At 41.4% G+C, this 24645-nt stretch overlaps 1 protein-coding gene across 6 annotated transcripts in view; it reads left to right on the top strand.

Moving 5' to 3' along the window:
- The first annotated feature begins 16668 nt into the window (after nt 1-16668).
- The window catches only part of shank3a (SH3 and multiple ankyrin repeat domains 3a), a 228187-nt gene continuing 220210 nt past the window's right edge, over nt 16669-24645 (top strand). For 4 of the 6 annotated variants that reach the window (XR_011520350.1, XM_054733613.2, XM_054733611.2 and 1 more), the window contains exon 1: nt 16669-17148. Coding sequence is in view for 5 of the 6 variants with exons in the window: in XM_054733613.2 (XP_054589588.2) it covers nt 16843-17148 (306 nt within the window). In the remaining variant the exon portion in view is untranslated. The remainder of the gene's footprint in view (nt 17149-24645) is intronic. The other 2 variants (XM_054733614.2, XM_054733612.2) reach the window with 1 other exon arrangement.

Below are 24645 nucleotides of genomic sequence, written 5' to 3'. Positions count from 1 at the left end.
AATGGCATTGGCCCAGGGATGCTGCTTGTTTCAGCTTTGGCATCAACTTTAGATGATTTAGACTTGGGCTTTTTTTTGAGATGTGCAGATAAAGGTTCTTGAAGTCCTAGTATGTAAACATTTTTCACTCCTTAGCACCATGCAGTCCAGAGCAGTGTTCATTTTGACAAGAACATTTTATTTAGTTTCTGTGTTAAACAATTGTAACAATTTAGTCATCCGATTTTCTTTCAGTTTTAGTGTTGCTTTAGTTGAATAAATATAAATATATGTATATATATATATATATATATATATATATATATATATATATATATATATATATATATATATACATACACATATATTTATATATATTTTACTTCTAGTAAAATAATTTTCAACTTCTGTATTTGAACTGTTAATTATACCTACTTGAAACAGTAAAAAATATATAAAATTCACATATCCCACTTTGGATCAGTAAAACTCAATATTTATAATATTATATATATAATAAATGAATGGTAAAATGGATGGATGGATGGATGGAAGCATGAGTGGATAGATTGATGGATAGATGGATTGGTGGATGGATGGATGGATGGATGGATGGATGGATTGATGAAAGCACGGGTGGATGGATGGAAGCATGGATGAATGAATGGAAGGATGGATAGATGGATGGCTAGATGGATGGATGGCTGGATGGAAGCATGGATGCATGGATGGATGGATGGAAGCATGGATGGATGAATGGAAGCATGAGTGAATGGAAGCATGGATGGATGAATGGAAGCATGGATGCATGGATGGATGGATGGAAGCATGGATGGATGAATGGAAGCATGAGTGAATGGAAGCATGGATGGACGATAGAAACATGGATAGATGGATGGAAGCAAAACACCACTAGAACCGATTTTTCTGTTAGTTCTTTCCACTGTCCCATTTTTTCCATCATTAGGCCAAACCCTAACCCTAACCCATTTTCTGATAAGATTTTTATTTCTGTTAATTTTCATTGTCGGCTCTTATTTGTCAACAAAAATGTTGATTAATGTTCGTCAAAATTTAGTCTCTTTATTGGCGTTTATTTTTTAGTTTTAGCTTTGTTTTAGTCCACAAAAATTAATGTCTCATGAAAAGCAAAATGAAAATATTTCATCAATGAAAATAACTCTGATCCATAGCAGGTACAACAGCTTCAGTAGCCCACAGTAACCCCTAGTGTCTGTTTTAAACCACTGACTTTGCAACAGATGACTCAGTGCCTCTGGATTGGCAGATGAATGTGATCCAGCTTCTACTTTAGGAAGGTGGAAGAGACCTTTTCCCAGTCTTTATGCTTTAGGAGACTCAAGCAACACTTATGACCAGCTGTGGTCCCATTGATCCTGGATGGTGGACTAACACCGTTTACACCGCAGATGAAAAAGAGTTGGTTTTGCATTAGTGGAGGTCAGTTTTTACAACCAGTGAGGTTATGAACTTTGATCAAATGTTTTATGAACAGAAAGTTTTAGCACTGCAAAGATTTGGAGGGTTCACAGTTTGGTCAACTTTAGAGCGGGACCAACATGCAGTACTCTGAATGACTGTAGCGTTTGTAGGCCTACTATGCAAATTAGTCTTATTTTTAAATAATTATCTTGAGGCTGTATGAGCTAAAATTACCCTTTACATGGTTAACTAAAAGCTACCCAGCCCCTATCGCCCCCTGTGGCCAGAATATCGCATTGGCGCACAGCTAATTTTCCTGCTGAAACAATGAAGGCTTGGTTGACACTTCAGCAGATAGATCAAGGTGTTAAAAAATGAACGCACAGCGAGGAGGTAAGTTTCATTTTCAGTTTGGCCACAGATAATTAATAAAGGACACTAGGGGGTGCTAAATGCAAGCAAAACTGCTAAGTGTGCCTTTAAAGCTGTTTAGTATGATAGATACACATTTTCCTTGGTGTATATTTGCATTTTTTAGTACAGTTTTGCTTTTTTCATTAGTTGTTCTTCTTCCATGATGTGGGTGCCCAGCGAAGCAAGGGATTAATTCAATGCAGCAGTTTTGCTCTCACTCCTGGTGGGATTCTCCTCCACTGGTTATCAGATGGGTAGTTAGGATGGCTTTCTATGCAGGAAAATGAAACCACAAATACATGTTTGTTTGTTTTTTCCTCCCAGATAAACATTGACATGTGAACTAAAACACTGCAGCTTGTCTCAAAATGATTATCCTCCCCCCTTTAGAGTGGTGTTTGTGGTGTTTTTCGTATTCCATCTGCAAGGAAATGTCAGATATAAGTGAAGAATGGGAACGGGAATAACACACAGGGGTCTTTACCCAATCTTGAATTTTTCATATCTTTGCATCAGCAAGTGCATCTCAAATGGCTTGCAGTAGCTGTGGTCATGCGGTGTTTTGCTTTGCATCATTTTAATGGGGTTGCTGGCTAAATTCATATTTTTGGAAAAAAAAACATGCTTGTTTGAAGGCTGAGCAGCTTGAATGCTTATTGATTTTCTGGTAATTACTGCATGTTTGAAACATTTGTTATGACTGACCTTGCCATAAGGAGGGCCTTTTCCCCCAGCCTCCTCTCAAACAAGATGCTTTAAATAAGCTTTAATAACCAACAGTTATTTGTAGGATGACTAAAATAATGGTTTTAAGTTTTAAGTGATTTCTAGGACAACTTTAGTAGAATGGGGCTGAGTGTGAAAGGTTTCTTTACATAAATAAATTGCAATAATAACTGAAATACTTAATAATTAAATCAGCTAATCAGATTGAACAGAAAAATAAAACAATGCAGAGAATAATGACCTTAAACAGAAGTGTTACACACATTTGTATACATTCTTGGATGTAATGCAATGTTATCATTAAATTTACAAAATTATTTATTTTGTGAATCCTAAAAGCCTGCTTATTGACATTCCAAGCTCATGAACTACCCAGCATCCTGCAGAGTACGCAGTCGTTACAGCATGAAATAAGTGTGAGTTTTGCTCTGTGAACATGTGACATGTAGAATATAGGATGATTAAAATACTTGCTGAAACTTGAACACACTCATGTTTGTGGTTTCCGTTCTGTGGTATACTGCTGCTCAGAACACATTTCACACCCAGTACCCCAAACAGTCGTGTTTGATGTGCTGCTTCTGTCCCTATTGCTCTGCTGCTATTGCTGTACTGTAATTACTGCACTTGGCAGACAGTCACGACACGTCGACAACAGACGAATTAGGGTGTGGGGAGCGTACGAGGATGGGGTGGGTGTTTTAAGGGAAAATACCACAGACTTTCTTCACTGCACTGTATGAGAGAACATGCAGGGGCATGGATTTCTTGGTTTCTATGGGATGTTACAGTGTTCTGGCAACAAACAAACATTCATTTGACACATTTGACTAACCATCATCAGCTTTGACACCTTTAATAATAGATATCTCACTAATGCATCTACAAAGGATGGAGGTTGATGTGTGTTTAATGTATGTTTAGTGAAACGGGAAGGACTAAAACATGTCAACAGAAGAGGATGAACTGCATTTATTAGCCATGTCTCAATCTGCAAAAAAACAAACAAAAGAAAACCATGAATCTCTCTGGCTTTCAACACTTTCCTAAGGCTTCAGTTACAAAAAGTTAAGCAAGCTACAGATAATGATTTTCCTATGAAATGTTAAAGATTTTACCCATAGTCAAATACAGGTGCTGGCCAGTAAATTAGAATATCATCAAAAGGTTGAAAATATTTCAGTAATTCCATTCAAAACGTGAAACTTGTACATTATATTCATGCAATGCACACAGACCAATGTATTTCCGATGTTTATTACGTTTAATTTTGATATTTATAGGTGACAACCAATGAAAACATCAAATCTGGTATCTCAGAAAATTAGAATATTCTAAAGGCCAATGAAAAAATGTTTGTTTCTCTAATGTTGGCCAACTGAAAAGAATGAACATGAAAAGAATGTGCATGTATAGCACTCAATACTTAGTCGGGGCTCCTTTTGCCTCAATAACTGCAGTAATGCGGCGTGGCATGGACTCGATCAGTCTGTGGCACTGCTCAGGTGTTATGAGAGCCCAGGTTGCTCTGATAGTCGTCTTCAGCTCCTCTGCATTGTTGGGTCTAGCGTATTGCATCCTCCGCTTCACAATACCCCATAGATTTTCTATGGGGTTAAGGTCAGGCGAGTTTGCTGGCCAATCAAGGACAGGGATACCATGGTCCTTGAACCAGGTGCTGGTGGTTTTGGCACTGTGTGCAGGTGCCAAGTCCTGTTGAAAGGTGAAGTCTGCATCCCCATAAAGTTGGTCAGCAGCAGGAAGCATGAAGTGCTCTAAAACTTCCTGGTAGACGGCTGCATTGACCCTGGACCTCAGGAAACAGAGTGGGCCAACACCGGCAGATGACATGGCACCCCACACCATCACTGACGGTGGAAACTTTACACTGGACCTCATGCAACGTGGATTCTGTGCTTCTCCGCTCTTCCTCCAGACTCTGGGTCCTTGATTTCCAAAGGAAATGCAGAACTTGCTTTCATCAGAAAACATAACTTTGGACCACTCAGCATCAGTCCAGTCCTTTTTGTCCTTGGCCCAGGCGAGACGCTTCTTGCGCTGTTTCATGTTCAAGAGTGGCTTGACACACGGAATGCGACACCTGAATCCCATGTCTTTCATGAGTCTCCTCGTGGTGGTTCTTGAAGCGCTGACTCCAGCTGCAGTCCACTCTTTGTGGATCTCCCCCACATTTTTGAATGGGTTTGTCGTCACAATTCTCTGCAGGGTGCGGTTATCCCTAGAGCTTGTACACTTTTTTCTACCACATTTTTTCCGTCCCTTCGCCTGTCTGTTAATGTGCTTGGACACAGAGCTCTGCGAACAGCCAGCTTCTTTAGCAATCACCTTTTGTGTCTTGCCCTCCTTGTGCAAGGTGTCAATGATTGTCTTTTGGACAGCTGTTAAGTCAGAAGTCTTCCCCATGATTGTGGTGCCTTCAAAACAAGACTGAGGGACCTTTTAAAGGCCTTTGAAGGTGTTTTGAGTAAATCAGCTGATTAGAGTGGCAGCAGGTGTCTTCTATAATCAGCCTTTTCAGAATATTCTAATTTTTTGAGATACCAAATTTGGAGTTTTCATTAGTTGTCACTTATGAATATCAAATTTAAATGTAATGAACATTGGAAATACATTGGTCTGTGTGCATTGCATGAATATAATGTACAAGTTTCACGTTTTGAATGGAATTACTGAAATATTTTCAACCTTTTGATGATATTCTAATTTACTGGCCAGCACCTGTATATCGTTGCAAGATTTAGAGAATCTCCTAACAGCTCAATATTTTTGTCCACTTTACATGCAAGCTAATATTCAGTTTTGCAGAAAAAAATAAAGCTCTTCTGCTGTTTCTGAACATGAGCTCATTTAAAATGAACCTAAATGATCTCTTCTTTTAATGGACCTCATGTGCTCTAAAATTATTCAAAATCAGGATCTCTGACAGTGTTGAGCCTACATGCACACTGGAAGCATCAGCAGTGCAGAATGGCAGCGGAACGTTACTGCTTCAAATAAAACCCATTATAGTCTACAGCTAATTCTTGCACAAGCTTCAGTGTGCTGTGAAGCAAATACGTTTAAAATATATCATTGTGCTTGACTTTTAACTTTTTAAAATAATTTCCTCAATCTGCTTTTAAACAGGGTTAAGGTTGGATGGAAAGAAGCACAAAATTAGCTTCAGCAGACTTTTTGTAGCTAAGATTTTATTTTGAAAAGCAGCTGCTCAAAATCTAACACAGCTGCTTTTATGAACTTTTTTCCAAAACACTGTAAATTGACAAAATAATAATAATAATAATGATAATAATAATAATAAACATAAGGCTCCACTGGAAGATTTGCAAACATTTCCATCTACCAGCTGCAGATAAGTGGTATGAACACCAACCACCAACAGTGACTGAAAACAACAACATCACAGTGTTGTGGGACATGCCAATCAACACAGACAGAGAAATCATGGCCAACAGACCAGACATAGTCATCAAAAACAAAGAAGAGAAGACCTGCCTCATGATTGACATGACCATCCCATCTGAAAAATATGTCACCACCAAGGAGCTTGAAAAGCTATCAAAGTACAAGGACCTGGAAATAGAAGTTACAAGAATGTGGGGGATGAAGACAACAACAATACCCGTCGTAGTGGGTGCACTTGGCCTCATCAAGAAGGGACTGGAAAAGAGAACAAAACAGATTCCTGGAAACCCAACAGTCCAAGAAATCCAGAAGATTGTTCTTCTCGGAAGTGCCCACATCATCAGAAGGACGCTTTCCATAAACTAAACCTGAAACTGCCTTAGAAGCATGGATTGATTCTGGCACTTCAGTGAAAGCATACAAATATACAAAAAAATATAATTATAATAATAAACATAAGGCTCACTGAAATAAGCATGTATTTTCTCAATGTACAACAAGATTAATTTGACGTTCGTCTTGTGACATCACTGTTCGCTGAAAAAGACAAATCCTTTTTTCTCAGAGCTTTTGATAACATTAATTGGAAGCTGGCACGATGACATCCTTGACCTCCTCAGCATCCACAGGCAGCGTTTTAGGAGCTATTGTTGAGTGCGGTGATATAATGCACTCTATGGTATGAAACAGGTCCTAATTGGCTTGCGGGCTTTATGAAACATCATCTGGGGAGCCTTGCTGAATATTAATTGGGAAGCTGCATCAAAGAATCCACTGTCACACCTGCAAAATCCCTGGAAACATTCAGATTCAAATGCGGTACAGATGCAACTTTCTGGGGGCATGGATGGAGTCTACAACCATAAATAACTGCAGCTATGAGGAAAAAAAATAATTCCTGGACACTTGTGTTTAGCTGCTAAAGGCAACATCTATGCCTGAGTATTCATATATGCTATTGTTTTTATGGCTGCATGTATTTTGTTAAAAGTTGTGTGTCAGTAGGATTTACTTTTCATGTCAGAACCACATCTGGTCACTCTGCAGCCTGTGTGCATCCGACAGACAGCAGCTTTGATGCAACTACTGTAGAATATTGATGTTGATTCAAAAGGCTTTTAGCGCATGGCTAATTTTCCATATGGGACCTCTGCATGTGGCCCTGCAGCTCTGCATGGGTCACACAGTGTTTTGTGTAAAGTGAGTGGCTAATCCCTTTAAGCTGGAAGTAAATTTGTGCGTATTTGTCAAACGATTATGTGCTGGTGTGTTGATGGAGGATGTATTGGAAAAGTGTCCCTCCAGGAGCACAATTGAAGCTTTCATACTGGGTTCAGTGTTGGGACCATCAACGTGATAAGATGAAGGATCATGACACAGATGTGGATAAACGAATGAATTTAGCAACTTTCTTTCATTTTTGACCATTTATGTCTTTGCTATACATACAAGCAGAATCCAGAATTTGTTGAAGCAAAATGTGCCCCCTGGTGGCTGGCTGCAGGATACGTTCTAAGTCCCTCCCCATCTAAATTAATAGTATTGTGTACTGACTACAAAATAAAGACACCCGCTATTTTAGGAGTCGACTTTTATTGATGAACGTAATTCTGACTTTGCTGCTGCACGCTCAACAATGATATCTCTTACATTTTTAGCTGTGTTTATTCATCCATCTATTTTCTTCTGCTTATCCGGAGTCGGGTCGCAGGGGCAGTAGCCTAAGCCAAGTGGTCCAGACTTTCCTCTCCCCAGCCACTTGGGCCAGCTCCTCCGGGAGAATCCCAAGACATTCCCTGACCAGCCTAGAAGTCCCGTCATAGGTCTTCTTTTACGTCTCCTCCTGGTTAGATGTGCCTGGAAAACCTCACCAGGAAGGCGTCCATGAGGCATCCTGACTAGATGCTCGAGTCACCTCAACTGACCCCTATCGATGTGGATGAGCAGCAGATCTACTCCGAGCTCCTCCTGGATGAATGAGCTTCTCACCCTATTTGATGCTTGTATCCACAATCTCATTCTTTCGGTCACTAACCAAAGCTTGTGGCCACAGTTGAGGGTTGGAACGAAGATTGACCGGTAAATCGAGAGCTTTACCTTCCGGCTCAGCTTTCTTTTCACCCCGACAGACCGGTACAACGCCCGCATCACTGCAGACTCGGTGGCATAGTTATTTGATTATTAAAACAATACCAAGACTGTGTGGGGATGACATCAGATGGTTAAATGTGTGTTGGTAGAATATTACATTATTTCTCACAAAATAACTAAATTTCTCCAAATTTTACTTTTCCGTTGGAATCATTTAAAACAAGTCTTTAAAATAGACACAAAACATGTTTTATCCAACACTCTCTCACTTCTTAGGTTTGAAAGTTACCAACCTTCATTTGAATTTACTTCACAAAAGACTGAGGTCCTTTGGAAGGGGAGGTGTCATGATGTGGAGTGGACGGCGGCGGGCCACGTGTGGTGGAGCTGACCAGGAGGCAGAAATGCAGGCTCAGATGAAGTAAAATGGATTTAATGGCAGATGATACAGCGGGAACGACGACATACGACAATGATCCGACACTGACACATACAAGACGGGAGGTATAAATACACAGGGAACAATCAGGAACACATGGGCAGGTTAACAAGGGGCAGGTGAGACCAATAAAAACTAATCAGGGGCAGGAGTCAGAGGGAGGTAGGAGCAGATCGGGACAGGAGGGGTGGTAGTGTTGTGAATGAAACAGAAGAAAATGTTTTTCTTTTAGAGAGATGAAGTGTTTGTGTGTGGGTGGGTGTGAATAAATCTGGCCCTGGGTGATTCCAGTTTGTGAGTGGCCGTGACATTTGCTTTACTAGGTGTAGAGGAGCGTGAAGCAGACTCTGATGGGGTCTGTGAACACTCATCACATTTACTCCAGGCCACGGGCTGCATGGCTGGTGTGTCTGCGCTGGCTGTGTGAAGGGTTCTCCTCCCCAGTCCCTCCTCCCTTTTCTGTTTTCTTTCTGATAACTTTTCATCCGTTTCTGTCCTCTCTTCCTCTCTACCTCTGCCTTGGCTCACTGAGTGCTTCAGTCAATTTCCGTTTGACTTATTCTGCTTCATGCTGCTCAAGTCAACAGCTTACCTTTTCCACTCCCTACACTTCCACCTTCCTGTCTTTCTTTCATTCAGTCTGTCTGGATGCTTCGGTGTAAAGAAGGCCTTAGTGTCAACTTACATAAGTCTGTGTCAGTGACTTTTAAAACCTGCTGGATGTTTCAGATACACACACGCACATTGCACTGGATCCATGAAAACACAGCTTCTGTACCGTCATGAATTATTCACTTTGTTTTCACTGGACTGGAGCACAAAGAATGAGATGGGAGGGGGTGAGGTGAAAGAGATCTGAGCTGAGGAGAGGAGAGACGGTGGCTCTTAGCTGAAGCTGTGGAAGTGAGCCTCCTTATGATTCCAGTCCACTCGCTTCGTGTTACCAGAGAACGGGAGTAAGACAGAATGTGGGCCACTCTTTTAGCCCATTAAGCCTTAAATGTCTGAGGTAATGCTGTAAGGAATAGAGATAGAAAGTAGACAGAAAAACGTTTGGTTCAGAAAAGCCTGACAGATCTAGTTCGTACTGTCACTTAACATTCGTGGACTCACCCATCTTGAGTCATGACGGGGAAGGCTGTTGTTGGTTTAGCGTCCAGGAAACAGCACAGCACATCTCAGCTAGTAGAAATTAACCTATAGGATTAGCAACTTCACCACACAGCAGAACTCCTCCAGGCTCGTGTTATTTGTGGAGATAAAACATCAGTGTTGTGGAGCAAACGGAGTCAGTACAAGAGTTGCGTTGTTTTTAGCCAATCAGAGGCAAGACGTCCAAATATCAGGAAATTAGACCCCAAATCTTGCAGTGTTCTACCCCTACTCCTCTAGCCCACTTCTAGTTCCTGAAACAGGAGCACCAGAGCTTTTCCTGCACAGAGATTGACTCACAAGACCTTTATTTATACTAGAGATGTATGCAAATGTATTGAAAAAAGGAGCTAACACAGCCAGTGGTAGAGTTGTATTGCTGTTAGCCAGTCAGAGGTGAGATGTCTAAAAATCAGGAAATAGGGAGGCTATAGGGGCTTATACATCCAGGTTGGCCTGGCCCAGCCCTGGTGGGTTAATTGCATTCTCGTGTTGATAATCTGTTTGTTTTCCATGCTCAACTGAACTTTATTTATTTTTGACCTGCTTTCACAAATGTACATCGCATTATATTTGGGACCTTAGAAACCTGTTTAATGTGTAGTTTAACAACATGGAAGTTAACAGAGATGAAAAAGTTATTTACTTACTTTGAACATTGTCAATAAATGTGTAATATTGGAAGACAACACTCACATCAGCTGAAGTAATTAACTGCACCAGGTTTTTTATTTAATGTATTTTTAGATGGCCATTTGGAAACATAATATCCTTCACACAAAAATAATAAAAAAATGTTTTTCAAATGAGAAAAAGTTTGAGAAGTCTATAAAATTCAAAGTGAACATTTTTTTCAGTACCAACTGGCACATAATCCCTCTAGTCCTTAGTTTTCATTTCTTTTCCATAAATATGAATAACTTTTTCTTTCCTTTTCAAGTACTTTTGCCCACAGTGTTGATCTTTGTATGATGCAAGCAGAAGGAAATCCCTGCCTGGTCCTTCCTCGTCTATTTATGGGAGTCATTATTGCTTATTGGCAAGTTGTTTTATCATATTATTTATTATGTGACTTGATACTAATCAGTTAATAAATTCAATGGTGTCACATAAGAGTTTATTTCTAACAGGATGTGTTGTCTTTTGTAGGTTGGTCTTTAACTTTTGGAACTAATTTTGACCAGTAGTGTGTGTGTGTGTGTGTGTGTGTGTGTGTGTGTGTGTGTGTGTGTGTGTGTGTGTGTGTGTGTGTGTGTGACCTGGCAGATCTACTTCACATTGTCACTTTAACATTCATGAAGTCATCCATCTTGACTCTCCACAGGTGTGTCTTAGCTGGCTGTAGTTAACTGTTAGCACTAGTAACTCTTCCAGACTTGTGTTATTTGTGGAGATGAAACATCAACGTTGCAAGTCAGTGGTAGAGTCGCATTCTTGTAATCCAATCTATTGGAGTCTCATGTTATGTTGTGTTGTCTGAAGTCTGTTGCAAATCTGTTTGAGGTGGGGGTTTTTCCAGAGAAAAGCTGCCCTCCCAGTGGAGGGTAACTCTGAAGTGCCTTTTTTTTCCCTCCACCTGAACCAGTCCTCGTGTAATCCTCTTATCTCTGTTAAGGTAGTGCGACTCAGGTTGCGAATGACCACAATAACCAATTCTTGTCATGTGTCTTGCCCATGTATGTCTGATCTCTGAATTGTGTGTACTGAAACTCTTAATTTCCCTCTGGGATTAATAAAGTATTGATTGATTGATTGATTGATTGAATCCAAGAGGAGGTGGCCAAATATCAGGAAATAAGACTCCAGAACCTGTCATCTGAAGCTCAGCTGTCATCTAGCTCATTTCTAGTTCCTGGTGCACCCGTGTCCTGCCCTCACCCCTACTGAACGACTAACAAGGCGTGTATTCCTAGAGATCCCCTACAAATGTACTCATTAAGCAAATGATCCACACCTTTAAAGTCTTGATGTTTTATTTGTCTTTACATGTTTTACCCCTCTCATTCTATCTGCTTACACCTCATCTACCTCATTACATTGCAAGTTTTTGTGCCATTTATTGCATTTTACCATGTTTTAATCCTGATTTTCTACCTCAAAATTTAGCAATTTTTCAAAATGCATTTTTATCTTATTTCACCATAGTTTTCCACCTGTTGTACATTTCGGTATAATATAAAGGGTTATTCTATTCTATTCTATTCTATTCTATTCTATTCTATTCTATTCTATTCTTGAGAAGATCCACTTTAAAGAGAAGAAAGTAAAATTGTGAAGGTCTGGCTGGTGTTCTGCTGGATTTCATGTGATGTGTTAATGTGATTTTAGGCTACATTGTTGAAGATTTCATGGCCCATACCATCCAAGAAGGTATCTAATGTTCCCTGAGTATTTTAATGGTAATTATTAGAAATAGATCAACAGTTTGGACCTAAAGCTGATTGAAATTCTGAGTTGTGCTGGAGAATTTAGTCTGATCTTTGGAAAAGCCATTAGTCAGGGATCTGTCCTCATACCATCATGAGGTCATGGCTCAGCTGGCCCTGGCTTTTTACCTGCACCATGCTACAAGTGGTTTCAATAATTAGAAAAAGGCTTTGAAAGAGTGTAATTGTTGTTACACTTAAACATATTTTCACAGGTTTGCTGTCTTATTTTTTTTTGCAAAAATTCTGCAGATATTTCTGAGCATTTTGAGGAAAATGCCCCTTTCATTGCTTAGTTTAATGTTTAAATGTATTTTTCTTCAACCTAATTCAGAATGCATCATGTCATGAAGGTTTTGTGCGGTGACACCAACAGCTGGAAGACTCCTCAGTATTTTTGTATTATGTTTGACTCCACATGTAGTGAAAAATGCACATTACTTGTTTATCCATTTAGCTGAATGATAATTTCTCTTGTACCTTTTCCAGAATCTTATCAAAGCGCTTTATGATGCACATCTTGTGCAAAAGCAGTTTGCTTTCATCTTTCTCATTTCAGTGCTTGCTTTAAATTCCACCCCATAAGAACAACGGTGTTGTGGGGCTGTCTGGGTCAGGATGAGCAAAGATGACACCTGAGAGCCCAAGAGAATGTAGCACTGACTTCAGTTCACAATTAATTATTCACAGACCTGCCACCGAGGGTTTATGGCACATTCTCCTTCCATTTGAAGACTGGGTTCTTTGGGTGGAAACATTTAATCTCATAAGTGTTTATCTGACAGCTACACAGAGATTCTGTCCTTATTTCATATGATAATTATTTCTATTGTAGTCGACTTGATTCACTCTGACAAAAAAAAAAACGTGCTTTGGGATTCCTGCTTCACAATACCCTCAAATTAATATTTAGACAAACACAGAAGCATCAACATATGTTCAAATGACTCATGTTGTATCTTATGAATGCCATGTGTCTGATAGTTAGTGATGAAAGTAAAAACAGAGAAAAAAGTTTGTTGTATTTGCATTAGACGTGAATCTGCACTGGCCTCTTAGTTAGACGTCTTTACACAAATAAACGTTAACTTTACTGCTTTGAAGACAGAAAAGGGTAGAATGCCTTCTCCAGGTCAGGGACGAGATCCTGCTTCAAGTGGAGGAGTTTAAGTTTCTCAAGGTCTTATAAGGGGAACGTGAGATCAATAGGCAGATCGGTGCTCTATCTGAAGTGAAGCAGGCGTTGTACCGATCTGTCAGGGAGAAGAGAGAGCTGGGCTGGAAAGGTTTTCTGGGCACGTCCAACTGGGAGGAGACCTAAAGGAAGACCCAGGACACACTGGAGGGACTGTCTCTCAGCTGGCCAGGGAATGCCTGGGATTCCCCTGGAAGAGCTGGCCCAAGAGGCTAAGGAGAAGGAAGTCGGGGCCTACCTATTTAGGCTGCTGCCCCATGACCCAACATAGGAAAATCTGAAGACAATGGATGGATGCAGGGAATTTTTGGGCTCCCCCTGCATGTCAGCTGAAGGCTGCTGGGGGAACTCATGACCCCTTCGGGGTAGCCTGGCTTCCTCTAGCTTCACAATGATTTGAACCCGGGATGGATGGATGTTTAATAAGTGTAAATCACACAGGCCTGTTTACTCATAAATATCACAGACAAACTCAGCTTGGGCAGAATGCCTAAAAAATGTGGAAGGATCCGACAGTAAATCCGGTTCTCAAGGAACCACCACTTCCCAAGCTTTACTTACAGAGTTCCTTTTGGCTCGGTGGACGGCAAAGGAGGTTCAGAAAGCTTAAGTATGTGATGTGGACTTGCTGCTCTGAGATCTGTAGTTCTTCAGCATTAACAGGCTCTGAAAATTAAATTTGTTTGTTAAGTCCTGTTACCAGGATTGGAGTGCAAATTTGATCAGGCTTTATTCAATTTTAGCTGATTTTTCCAACATTAATGTGTGTTTTATTTAGTCGTAGCTTTTGTAATCTTCATAAAATCTGAAGTGGTTCCAGATGTCTACTTTGAAAGCATCAAGTGTGTGTGTGCACGCATGCATGTGCATGCGTGCACACACACACTTAATGTAGTTCTTTAATCACTTCACAACACGTTTTCTTTTTTTCCCCACTTCCTCACTCCATACACCAGTTTATACTTTTTTGATGTTTTTTTTACCAGCAAAATGTTGCAAATTCTTACCGTGCAACCATATTTTTAACTACACTTCTCTTTATCTGAATAAACATAATTTACGCAGGAGAAAAACTCTATATTTAGTGAGTGCTTGCTGCAGAATCACTCACACATGCAGCATGATATATTGCAGGATTGAGACATGTTCACACCTACTTTGAATGAGGTCTGTTCATCATTATCTGCCATTTGTGGACAAGTGAGAAATCTCTGAAACATGACTTTTGGCACCACATCTACACATTATCTGGAGGTGTTTACCCAAAAATGTTGTCCAAACAGAAACCTGTTTATTAATGTGAACATCTAAAAGGTCACGTCCTAAAGAGGGTCGATCTGATTCTGAAGCTGGCAGACAAAAGAGAACAAAAAAACATATTATTGCACACAATTTCTTTGTAGTTTACAGGATGTATTAAAAAACTGAAGATTTAACTGTAACTACTTGTAGTTTGTTAGAAAATGCTGAGAGAACTGAGGTACGTGAGTTTTAGTGGAGGATCCAGCTGTCATAAGTTTATGTTTATGTATTTAGCAGATGCTTTTGTCCAAAGCGACTTACGAGGGAAGTTATTAATGTTCTTAAAGGGGACATATTATGCAAAAATAACCTTTTGCATCATTTTGTGCTGCTGCCTCTACTACCTCTAGAAACACCTTAAAAATGGAAAAAAATAATAGTCTATTTTAAGTCAGTGTTTGGGTTTAGCTGGAAAAGGGTAGAATGTTTTCCCTGGGTCAGGGATGAGGTTCTGCCCCAAGTAGAGGAATTTAAGAATCTGGGATTTTTGTTCATGATTGTGGGAAAGATGGAGCACGGATCAACAAGTGGATTGGTGCTGCATCTGCTGTGATATATCAGTCTGTTGTGGTGAAGAGAGAACTGAGCTGGGAGGCAAAGCTCTCAATTTACCGGTCGATCTACGTTCCTACCCTCACCCATGGTCACGAACTTTGGACAGTGCCCGAAATAATGAGATTGCTGATACAAGTGGCCAAAATGAGTTTTCTCCACAGGGTGTCTGGGTCAGGTTGAGTAAGTATTTATCATGTGACTTCTCACCCTATCTCTAAGGGAGATAGGGTGAGAAGTCAGTCATCCGGGAGGGGCTTGGAGTAGACCTGCTGATCCTCCAAATCCAGAGGATCCAGTTGAAATGGCTCGGGCATCTAGTTCAGATGCCTCTTGGGAGCCTCTCTGGTGAAGTTTTCTGGGCACGTCCAACTGGGAGGAGACCTAATGGAAGACCCAGGACATACTGCAGAGACTATGTCTATTATCTGGCCAGGGAACGCCTTGGGATTCCCCGGAGGAACTGGCTCAAGTGGCTGGGGAGAGGGAAGTCTGCGTTTCCCTGCTACTGCCCCATGACTGGACACCGGATAAGCGGCCGAAAATAGATGGATGGATAGATGGATGCTTGGGTTTAGGAATTATGTGCTTAAAACCAAACAGGTTAAAAATTTCCCATTTGTGATGTCACAAATGGAAAAATTAGAACAGAACCTCCTATTAAATGCGCTAGAGAGCCGCTGCTGGAGGAGGAGCAGCTCTACTCCAAGCCCCAGAGCTTCTCAGCTTATAGCAGCAAATCAAGACATGAGTGGGTGTGGCCAGCTCCATCTTGTTTTTTTAAACTGACAGAGCCCTGAAACAGATCATTCTGGAAGGTACTGAAAATGTCAACAGCTTTTTGTGAAAATGATTTCATGCAAATAACTTCATAAACATGTTTTGTCTCAACCATTAAAACATTTTAACTTAAGGAAAAAGTCACAATATTATGCTGTTATAAAGCTATGTCATGCATTGCAATTGTATACGTTGTAATGACATAGTTTGCACAACTCAAGAACTTCAGCTGAATTTGTGTCAGCTTAGCAGGGAAGCGTTGGATCAGTGACACCATCACCCACAGATAATGTGAAGCATGAAGGCCAAATCCTGCACCGCATTGATTGAACAAACACTCCCCCACCTCCCTCAACCAGAACAAACTCACTTGTGCTGTCCTAATACGGCCACAGTGTTAGTCCACCACAGTAACAGCAGCCCAGTGTGATGGCAACAACATTTAACCACAAACATGGCTGCATCAACACGTGCAGAGTTCATTAGCCTCCAGCTGAAACACACCTGCAGCTGTTAGTCAAGGTCTATCTTTATTTGTTTTATTCTATGATTATTGTGTTCATCAGAGTTGCATGTAAAATCTGAAATAACTGGGTTATTTGCCACATTTAAGTTTAATTGCACTTCTGTTTTGTGTTTTTATCCTTCTTTCCCCCTCCTTTTTTCCCATTCCCTCTCCTTCCTAGTCTCTCTGCCTCCCCTTTTCCTTTCCCAGATGAGTGATGCATGCTGCAAACGGTGTGTGCGTGTAATGTGAGCAACATCCACTGGTCTATGTGTGTGTGTGTGTGTGTGTGTGTGTGTGAGAGAGAGAGAGTGTGTTTGGAGAGAGAAAGAGAGAGAGAGAAAGAGACACACACAGTCACACTCACTAATACACACAAACACACACAAAGACTGAGCCCTTAACACGGAGCATGCCTTTGCGTCCGGCAGCCGGCAAACATGAGCCACCCAGCTCTCCACGGCAGGACCAGCAGCAGCAGCAGCACACACACACATACTCACACACACACCCTCACACACACGCAGCCAACGGCAGCCAGGGGGCCAGCACTGACAGCAGCAGCTCCCAGGAAGAGGACAGCGGCGCTCCTGTTCCCCGTGGTGTTTGGGCTTTTGGTCCTGGTGGAGAGCGCAGCCATAGTGCAGGAGCACCCATGGAGGAGCCGACAGGAAACACTGTGGTGATCCGCATCGGAATCCCAGACCTACAACAGACGGTAAGAGCGGTTCTGTTGCTGCTGAAGAGTGTGAGAGAGCAGCAGCCTCTCCCCCCTACTCATTCACTGGCTGCTTTCAACCTGTGCTCTCTGACTGATGATTGCCTCTTTATCTCTTTCAATACCTCTCAATTCTCTCATGTTTTTTCATCTACCAGGCATTGTTTTCTGCTGGTTTCCTTTCTTTCTCTGCCTTTTTGTTTCCAGTGTGTGCACTTCCTTCGTAGCTATGCTGGCAGTCTCCTTGGGGGTCCACACCCCCTGCCTGCTCAACTGGCTGCTCCCTAATAAAGCTACCTCTTTATTATCCGTCTGACTTTGACAGCTAGCCACTTAGGCTGAGAGTGGGTAAGAGAGAGAAAAGGCATCAGGGATTAAGAAGGATAATCCACAAGAGGGGGAAAAAGCAGAATTGTCACAAACAGGGACTGTAAAACTTTACCTGCAAACCTGTCTTCTTATCTCAGCTGTAGCTCCGTATCAGAGTAGAATAACATCTTTTAAAACAAGGCTGCAGTGTTTCTAAAGCTGTATCTTCTCCCTATGCAGCATTGCATCCACTGGAAAAACGTAGAAAAACCCCAATTCAGTATAAAGTATGCATTCCTCTTCTGTTCACAAACTCACTGAGCAAGGTAATCTCTCTTTCTGTGTCTCATATTGCTCCATGGGGTGCAATTAATTAGGACCAATGTCCATATTAATGAGTTAATTTCATTTAGTTTTCCACCAGAGCTGCTTTAATTCATATAGATTCAGCAGCAGCTATACTGGGCAGCAAAATGAAAACCATTTTAATTCAAGATGCAACATTCCTCAAAGGAATGCATGATGCTCTCTGCGTTACCACTTTAGACTAAAATGGTCAAGGAATGAGGTATGTTGTAGATGTTTTAGTCAGGTCTTGAAAATAATGTTGATTTGTGCAAAATTGCAAGAGCTTGCATGTTTCCTTAGCAATTAGCGTATGTGAAATGAAGGACAGTGTCTGTAAATCTGAGTTATAGCCATTTTTTTTGTAAATAATGATTGTTTGTGTCAGCCATCTTGAATCTGATTGACTCCAAGAATTAGTATCTCGTCGATGTAAATCTGGCAATCACTTTCTGCAAGTTTCCTTTATATCCATCCAGCAGCTCAGAATGTGTTTTGCTTACAGCTGAAACAAGGTCGACTTCAATAGTTAATGGCAAAACATGTAAGCAAAGATCACGTGATCAGTTTGTGCTCAGGGTATTTGATAGCTCAATAGCTGGTTACCCCGGGCAGTTTGAGTGAAGTGACCAGGATTAGAGTCTGCTTCTCCAAATATGAAGCTAGGATTCTCAGCCAGGATAAGGTGAAGTCTCTGTCTCACATGGACGAGTTTCAGTGTTTTGGTGTTTTTTGATTTGGGGGGTTCATCTCCATTAACGAGGGTGTTGCTCTGGTTTGTCGTGATGAAGAAACAATGAAATAGACCAAATAGTTTTGGATTTATTGGTCTGTCTACATTCCAACCATCACCTGTGGTCACAAGGTTTGGATGATGCCAAGATGCAAGAGGCTGAAATGAGCTTTTCTCCATTAAATGGTTGGACTTGGCCACAGACATAAGGAGAAGCTTGGAGTAGAGCTGCTGCTCCTTTTTAACAAAACATTGGTTGAGGTGGTTTGGACATCTGGCTATGATGCTTCCTAGTTTCTTCCTCCTAGATGTTTTCTAGGAGGAAGCCCGGAACTTGCTGGAGGGAATTTCTTTCCGTTCAGTCCTGGAAACACCTTGGGATTCCCCAGGAGCAGCTGGAGAGTTTCACTGTAGAAAATGGACCTGAACCCTCCACAATGCAATAATAATTCATCAAGACTTAAAACAAACACATACAACCTTATTCAGGCATGGATAAAAATGCTGGTACCACCAGTTCACCTATAAAGGGAGACTAAGCAGTTTTGGCTTGCCTTTAGCACCCCCTAGTGTCTGTTTAGTAGAACCAAAAGCAAAACGTATCTCCTCACTTTGCGTTCGTCTTTTTAACACTTTAATCTGAAAGCTGAAATGTCTCCCCAGTCTTGGTTAGTGTCTACAGCAGCGATATATAGCTAAATCAAACACATCAGCTGTGTTCATGATCCAAAACATGAAGCAAACTGCAGCGCCAGGTATGCCAGCTAAATAAACTGGACCGACACTCTGAAGTTGCAAATGCGATATTCTGGTCACAGAAGGTGGGGGCCAGAGTGACATTTGATTAAACCTGTCATCTTAGCACGTACTGGCTCAAGAAAATGATTAAAAAGTTGGACTGGATCTCCTTCAAACAGAGGATGATAATAAATTGGTCTTATGATTAATTGTTTGATTGGATTTTTTTAAGGTGGTGTTTTAGTTCTTACTGTACACTCAGCACAATATTCCCATGAAAGAATCTTGCATCTTCTGAAGAGCAGGAGCTGATTGGCCAGAACTGTAATAAAACCAAAGTGAGGGGATATGCTGCCCTTTATTTGCTTCACACCAAGATCAAGTGTTCCAGTAAACAGAATCTTGACCTGAAAGATTCTGTTGGTGTCTGATTCTGTCCTGGTTATCGCATTAGAACACAAGAGATGACATTATACCATGTTTATCGTGTGATATACCGAAAGCGCGTCGGATCTTTTATTTATCCTTACCTCGTATCATCTCCTGTCACATCACCACGAGATTTATCTTTAACTGACTGGATGGCAGAGCACTGATTAAACCGTTATACCATGTCACTGTAACACACACACATGCTCACTCCTTATGCTTGTTTCTTGTAGGAGGTTTGGATTGAGTGTCTTTTATATTCTTTCACCAGACGTTGTGGGCGAAAGGCTGGTTTTGTGTTTTGTTATTGTTGATCACCTCATTGTTGCTGGCTGAAACGACCCATTGTATCTCAGTGAGGCTCTGGCTCTGCGTGCCAGAAATAAAGATAGGAAATAAAAGGAGGCCGGTTGAAAAGAAAGCAGAGAATTCCCCAAAGGTGCTGCAGAATGGCCGTCTGTGTGCAAAATTGTTTTCCAGTCAAGTTCAAAACACACGCGCACACACATAAGTCCTAATCCTACTACTGGGAGACTTACCTTAATGTTCTTATGTAATGTGAAGACGTTCAGTAGCTCATTAGTTCCACTCTCAAGAGTGCCTTTTTACCCAGTGAGCTGACAAACAGTTGGAAGGGACATTTGAAATGCTGATGGACAAACAGAGCAAACTCCTGAAAATCTGACAGATAAACATAGAGGCAGATGACAGATGGCTAGAATCTGAGACTCTGAATCTTTTATGGAGCAGTCAAAAGTGACTTGTGTATACACCGAGTGAGAAGGAGATTACTCTGGAGCAGTCTGCCTGAAGTAGGATTACACATCTCCTGCTGTGCCTGGAGCCTGGATGAGGAGGACGAGGTGTCACGCGTGGATCACGCTGGGCAGCACTTTACCTTTTTAGCAGGAGGGAATGGAGAAGCACGTGCGTTCGTGTGAGGAGGAGTCAGTCTCTGCTCTTTCATTTGACTCTGACCCACAGCTTTACAGTAATAACATCGCTGTTGCAGCAGGTATTGTTCTTACCTTGATAGTTTGTCATCATGACACGATGGGCTCACAAATACACATAATTACTGTGAAGATTGTTTTCAGTACAAAAGCCAGAGCTTGTGTGCCTTTTAGATTTTGTTCACGAATAACACCACACACGCGCAATGTGGAAAAAATCTAAAGAAAGGCTGAAGTTGAAGATAAAAACTTAGGTGGTGTTAGAATTCTGCCGTGCAGCTTTAGACCACAACAAGCACTCTCAAACATCCAGTCAGCTACTCTTGTAGTTGTAGTTGTAGTTGCCTTCCTTCCCTTGACTTCTGATGTTGGTTGTGAGGGTTATGAGAGCAGCAATGTGTAAATAAAATTAGCTCCTAATTGAGCCAATTGTGTCCTTAAAGTGATGGTCAGTGCATGGGTTGAGACGTATTTCATCCACACTTCCTGTTAAGAAAACACTTCTGAAAGTGGCGTCTCCTGGCGGACCGAGAGAGCGGCACTGAGGCAGTGGCAGACTGCACCCCCCTCAACCCCCCGTGTGTGCTGTCTGAGTTTCTCTATCTAAAAATTAGTTGTTAACGAGCGCGTGCACACTCGCGCATGTACGCAAGCAAGCACGCATTCACACGAGACTCACTGCTCAGGAGAAAAGCAGACAGATTTTGCAGCATTCTGGAGGATTTCCTGTTAACCACGATCATTAGATGAAAAGGGGAGGAGGGCGTTTTTTCAAGGAGGCAAGTGGCTCAGAGAGCCAACGTGTCATATCAGCAGCTGAGTGGCTGAGCCAGGTGGAGGTGCGGCTGTCTCACCTGGAGACCAGTGCGGTGCAGCCACGCAGTCATTTGCTGACATCACGTTTTTCAGCTTAGCCATCAACCAAAGCTGGTTCTACATAAATGTGGAGCAGAGTTTTTAACCTGAAGATGGAGATAGAATTATGGTTTTGGGCTGAAACCTTACATTTAAAGTAAGTTGTACTAAACTGCCACACTAATGATTACACATGTGTACAGCATCATTAGACACTCATCTATACAGGTTATCAGCAAAAAACAGTTACTTTAGGCATTACTTGCTCTTTAAAGAGCAGGTTCCATGAGACCCTATTTTTTACCTTTCCATCCATCCTCTTCCACTTATCCAAGGTCGGGTCGTAGGGGCAGCAGCCTAAGCAGTGAGGTCCAGACTTCCCTCTCCCCAGCCACTTGGGCCAGCTGTTCCGGGGGAATCCCAAGGTGTTCCCTGGCCAGCCGAGAGACATAGTCCTTCATGCGTGTCCTGGGTCTTCCTTTAGGTCCTCCTGGTTGAACGCGCACGGAAAGCTTCACCAGGGAGGCGTCCTGGAGGCATCCTAATCAGATGTCCGAGCCACCTCAACTGGCTCCTTTTGATGTGGAGGAACAGCGGCTCTACACCGAGCCCCTCCCACATGACCGAGCTTCCCTCCCTATCTCTAAAGGAGAACCCAGACACCCTGCAGAGAAAACTAATTTTGGCCGCTTGCATTCAGAAACTCATTCTTTCGGTCACTACCCAAAGCTTGTGACCATAGATGCGGGTAGGAACGCAGTTAGACAACTCAGTTCTGCATATTAGAGATTAAAGTCACAACACATTTTGTGGAGGTAAGGAAATGCAGCTTTATTTATATGGGACGTTTCATACACAGGCAATTTAATGTGCTTTTCAGGTGCATGGAAATAAAAACCTAAAATAATAGATTTTACAGTCAAACTTAAAGTATACAGAGAATTCCATTTTAAAAAGTAATGACACAATTAAATGCCTATCGGGGAAAAGGCAGATAATTACATCATAGTTTTTATTGATAGTATTCTAGGTAAATATCTTCTACTTTTAGGTGAAATAGTGACCTGAGCTTGTTTGGAGCCTTTCTGAGAGAGGACCCCAAGTGCTTTACACTGAATCATTCATCCCTTCACATGCTGGTGGTGATGAGCTACACTGTTGCCACAGCTGCCCTGGAGTACACCGACAGAAGCAAGGCTGCAGTACACAAGCACCACCGCTCCCTCTGACCACAATCAGCAGGCAAGGAGGGTGAAGTGTTTTGTCCAAAGACACTATGACAGACATGGTTGCAGGGGCCTGGGTTCAAACTTGCAACCCACCAATTCCAGGACAAACTTTTAACCTCTGACCCACTGATGCAAATATTTATTTATTTACTTTTTGGTGGGGGAACAAAATAGTTGCTTAAGCTAAATAAACATTTACGCAACAATTCTAGGAAGACCTTAGTCACTTGAGAAACAAGTAAGTAGAGCACCTAAAAGAACTGCTGCCATGAGCTGGCTGCCTTTTCATTGCTTGATAATCAGTTTGGACCGGCCTAGCCAACAACTAATTATTTCCAAAGAGGCAAACATTGGCTGACTAATCAGTCTACTTGTAGTCAAAGTTTGTCTGCAGCTCACAGTGGCTTTCTTGGGTGTGAACTATTTAGCCTTTTGGAAATGTTATGTTTTAAATCTTGACTTTAAAAGACTCCCTGCTCCTAACATATCCCTCTTACTGAGGGAGAAGAGAGAAAAGGTTGAATCAAAAGCAGTAACCCTCATGAGAGCGGTCATACCTGGAATGAATTGGGGGAGAATGTAATAAGCTCAGGTGTTGCTCAGTCTTTGATTTAATTCTAACAAATGATTGCGTTTGGAGGCTAAAGAAACAGTTTGCCTGTATTAGCTGTTGAAACCGTTTTCTGAATCTCGGCGTTGTGCAACATCATTTGTAAAGATTTTACTTTTTTCTTCGATATTGTTCATCATTCGTCATATTGTGCTTTAGCAGAGCTCTATTCCTGTGATTGGAGCAAAATGAGACAGCTTCCCAATACTGCTAATGGGTGTCATTCATCTCTCAACAGAAGAAAGGAGGAGTGGGGTGCATGAACATAAATAGTACACCAGGAATCTGTCTCCACCTGCTTTAATCCATATTCCCATTTTTTCTTTGTAAAGTTGATTTGATTTGATTTGATTTGATTTACTGCCTTTGATGCATTTTCAGTTTTCAGCTACAAATAATATTTTACTGTCAGATGTTTGGGACAACTCTGATGAGGGTGATTAGTCTGCAGGATTAAAATCCTTTTAAAATGTTCCTCCTCAAGTCTGACTCTTCTGCTGTGAGAATTTAAAGTGGAGTTTTACTCAAACGTGTAATATTTGTTCTTTTAGAAGCTAAGTTTCACATGCATATAGAACGTGAAAATAGTCTTCCACCCCATCACCTGCATCAGCTGTCGAAAGAAAATAGACGAGAAAAAACTCAGGTCAGAAAAAACCCACTGATCCGTGTTTGACCATAGAGTTTGCATTCACGAGGCAAGTTTCCGATCATCGGAACTTCAGGTAATTTCTGGGAAGGGGAAATTTACCACGATGGTCCGGAGCTCTGACTACTTCGGGAGTGAGTGATGCCTCTGATCAGTGCTGGAAAGCGTCCTCAGACATTAATAACATTTAAAGTTTTTATTCTGTCAGAGTGAATCATAATTTAATCCATTCAGAGGACCGGTAGAGCAGCTGTCTGATGTAAAATGTGGAGTTCAATAAATAGAAGAAGCATAGTTTTTTTACGGTGCTTTGTGAGACAACAAAGCCCTTTGAATTATTTAATTGAAGGGGAATCCTGCTACGTTTTTTGGTGTTGGGAGTTTAGAAACACTAATTTTAAAGGAACACGGACAACTTGCTATTTTGCTTAAGCTTCATTCTGCTTCACAAGCAGCTCCACTAATTTTACAAACACACTGGTCCTTGGGCAATGTCTGCTGATGTCATTTTCTGACTGAGTTACAACCAATCATCGTGAGTTAACCAAAGGTTCTGCACAATGACTACCACTGTTCAGGTCTCCTGAAAATGTTCAGCCAATCTGCTGAAGTGGATTCACACACATGCAGGATTTCTCCTAATGGAA

Source organism: Nothobranchius furzeri, chromosome 4 (assembly GCF_043380555.1).
Source record: "Nothobranchius furzeri strain GRZ-AD chromosome 4, NfurGRZ-RIMD1, whole genome shotgun sequence".
Lineage (NCBI taxonomy): Eukaryota > Metazoa > Chordata > Actinopteri > Cyprinodontiformes > Nothobranchiidae > Nothobranchius > Nothobranchius furzeri.
Note: the sequence above shows the minus strand (reverse complement) of the source record. Positions and strands in the feature narration are given on the sequence as shown.